The following is a 2,842-nucleotide window of genomic DNA, read 5'->3' as shown; positions in this document are numbered from 1 at the left end:
GCCTTTCTCAAGTCTTAGGACACACTGCCCTGCCTGGTCTTAAGAGTACTATGTGAAATGGAAGCTTTTCCTTACATTTGTTCTTAAAACGTATCCTTCAGTAACACTTCACAAGAGAAAGGCACTTAAGCTGGTATTTTCCAGCAGGTTAACATGACAGTTTCCAGGGACTGCTGGCAATTGCTTTCTTATAAAAGCTGTAACTTTTATCTAGGTCCACTGTGTTTTAAATGTTCATAAAGCTTAAGCATATATATGTATACATGTACGTGTATATGTACACACCCACACACACCAGAATGGCAGGGTCAGGGTCTGGGATCTGTTTTGTAATGTTCCCAAGGCATCTGAAACCAATAGAGGACACTCCTTGTGACAGAGATCACCTACTTGCTTTGTCTGCCTGCGTTTAGCAACTCAGAGGCTTAGCCCCTACAACCACAAATTTCCCCTCCCTTCCGGAACTGATTGGTGTTACTAAAAAATCAACGTGTAGTCTCATCAGCATCTTAGGAGTTCACCAGTGCAAGTCCTTGAGCTGCATGCTGACCCACCTCCGTAGGAGATCTGGAAATGATTGCGGTTTCAGGGATATGGGATTGAACCCGAAGTTTCAAGCACACTGTACATGAGCTGTCCCCCTGGCCCAGGCCCTTTGTGTTTTAAGGAGACATTCCAGAGTGTTTTACAGTAGCTTACATCTGAGAAATAATTCAGAAAAAGTACGACGACGTGATCCCATGTAAGGTAGAACCGAGTTTATTAATGGCAGCTTTTATTACAATCACTCTCGAGTGTAAAAAATAAAGGGTGATTAAAATTTAAAACTCGCTTGGGCTTGTGTTTTGGCTTTCACTGGATGTGCCACGGGGTGGGGATCTTGCCTGATTCTGAATCAATTGGCCGATGCAGTTCACTGGAGAATGAGGTAATAAAGAAGACAGAAGTGCCAATCTGAGAGCACAAGTGTCCACGTTGAAGGACATCACAAGCGACGGCTGTGGTATGGACAGGGGTGAAGTCACGTGACCTCACATCCATGTATGGAATGACTATCTCTACCTAAAACAGACACCAATACAAACATGCAGAGCCACGTACACCCAAACTGTGCAGATGAGACTTTTGAGGAGTGCCTGACCTCCCTCTGAGCAGACTGCGCCCATCAGCCACGGCAACGCACACGTGCTGCGGAAATGGAAAACCGGGCTGTATGGTGCAGACTGCTGGCTGGCCAATGGGGAGCTGTTTTCGCAGAGGCTGGGGTCTTCCCAGCAAACCCACAAACTAAAATCTGCTCCCCGTGAAAGCAACATCCAGGGGTTATCACAAGCTGGGGGGGGGGGGTCTGGGGCTAAAGTCCACCCTCCCAGTGGGCACGAGGCAGGAGAAGAACCTGAAGGTGGCTTCCCACCTAGCGTCACAGAACCCTGGCTGGGCTTCGGCGCAGCCCCTCAAATATTTGTGCTTTGTAACCACCCCGAGGCCACCTCAGCGAGCACATGCACTATACTAGGCTTGGTTTTTTATTTAATATACGACAAAACTAAAGTTGCAAAAAGGGAGGAAAAAGAAAAGAAAGAAAAACCTCATGAAATGCTTTTTGACTGTGTCAACCCTGCTTTGGAGCTGGGCTTTCCACCACTCGATGGGGAGGATGGGGAATGGACAGGAGCTGAATTGGATGCCGGGAGAGACAGAGAGCCTGAGGGGCATACAAAGATGCGGCTAGGACAACACTCCACCACCACCCAAGGCTGGATACCTATGATGTAAACACCAAGGAACACTCTCAAATGTCTCTCTGAAAAGAACATGGTGGATGGGGGGGAGGGGGGGCGGTTACGGTACATGCAGGTGACAAGTCTACAAAAACTTACTATTCAAGCTGAATAAGAAACCAAGAGGACTGTGTCATAGCCTTTGCCTTTGGGAGACAAAAAAAAAAAAAGAAAAAAAAAAAAGAACCAAAATAACGACCGATAAAAAAGAAATAAAACACAAAACATAGCCCAGAGTGTTCCAGACTATCAGAACAACCCAACTGGTTTGGTGCGGTGGGGTGAGGGAGTGTTTAATTAATGTCTCTCAGTAACCTCATTCTCTCCTTGGATGTCATGGACAGAGCTCAGGCTTGGGCTGGCCATTCAGAGGAAAGAGCAGTCCTGTGGAAACGTGGAGCTCAGTCTCTGCCACCCTAGTTTACTGCAAATGCCCAGTTCTCTTAAGGACAAACTCAGGATGAAGGGCATATGCTGTAGCGTGACCCACTCCACCTCTCTCAGAATCTGAACACAGGGGGCAGCTGGTTTCTTCTCTGGAGGACAGATGCAAAGGGTTTGAGAGATTTCAAGACACCTGGCCCTGGCGGGTAAGGGCCCAAGTTTTAGCCAAGATGTGTACAGCACTGTATTCTCCATAAATTCAAGTACATGGCGTGCCCAACCTCCCCGCTTCCCCCTTCTGGTAGCATCCATCCGACCACCAATCCACGGCTACAGTAGAGATTCACTGCACGTTGACTCAGCAAGTTGCGCACTTGTTTTGTTTTTCTTTTTCCAAGTTCCGTCTGTGAGCAGCATTTCCCAGTTCTACCCCCACAGAAAGTTAAGTTCTTGGCAGCTCCATCAGGTGAGACTGCAGGCCTGTGACCAGGCCTGTACAGCCCGCCATCAGCTGGCCGGCGCACAGAGGGTCAGTCAGTGAGAGGGGATCAGTCCAGTGTCTGACAGTAGTGGTCGCAGGGGTCTACCAGCTAGCCCTGACAGCTTCAATGTCACTCACCAAATTCTGTGCCAGGCATATCCCAAAAATCTAAAAAAAAAAAAAAAAAAAAAAAAAG

The 2,842-nt window shown here is 47.7% G+C and overlaps 1 protein-coding gene across 2 annotated transcripts in view; it reads right to left on the bottom strand.

Moving 5' to 3' along the window:
• Window positions 1-743: 743 nt before the first annotated feature.
• Window positions 744-2,842, bottom strand: part of Tspan5 (tetraspanin 5) — a 163,216-nt gene continuing 161,117 nt past the window's right edge. For both annotated transcript variants that reach the window (XR_002377513.2, XM_021157670.1), the window contains exon 8: window positions 744-2,814. Coding sequence is in view for 1 of the 2 variants with exons in the window: in XM_021157670.1 (XP_021013329.1) it covers window positions 2,749-2,814 (66 nt within the window). In the remaining variant the exon portion in view is untranslated. The remainder of the gene's footprint in view (window positions 2,815-2,842) is intronic.

This window comes from Mus caroli, chromosome 3 (genome assembly GCF_900094665.2).
Source record: "Mus caroli chromosome 3, CAROLI_EIJ_v1.1, whole genome shotgun sequence".
Lineage (NCBI taxonomy): Eukaryota > Metazoa > Chordata > Mammalia > Rodentia > Muridae > Mus > Mus caroli.
Note: the sequence above shows the minus strand (reverse complement) of the source record. Positions and strands in the feature narration are given on the sequence as shown.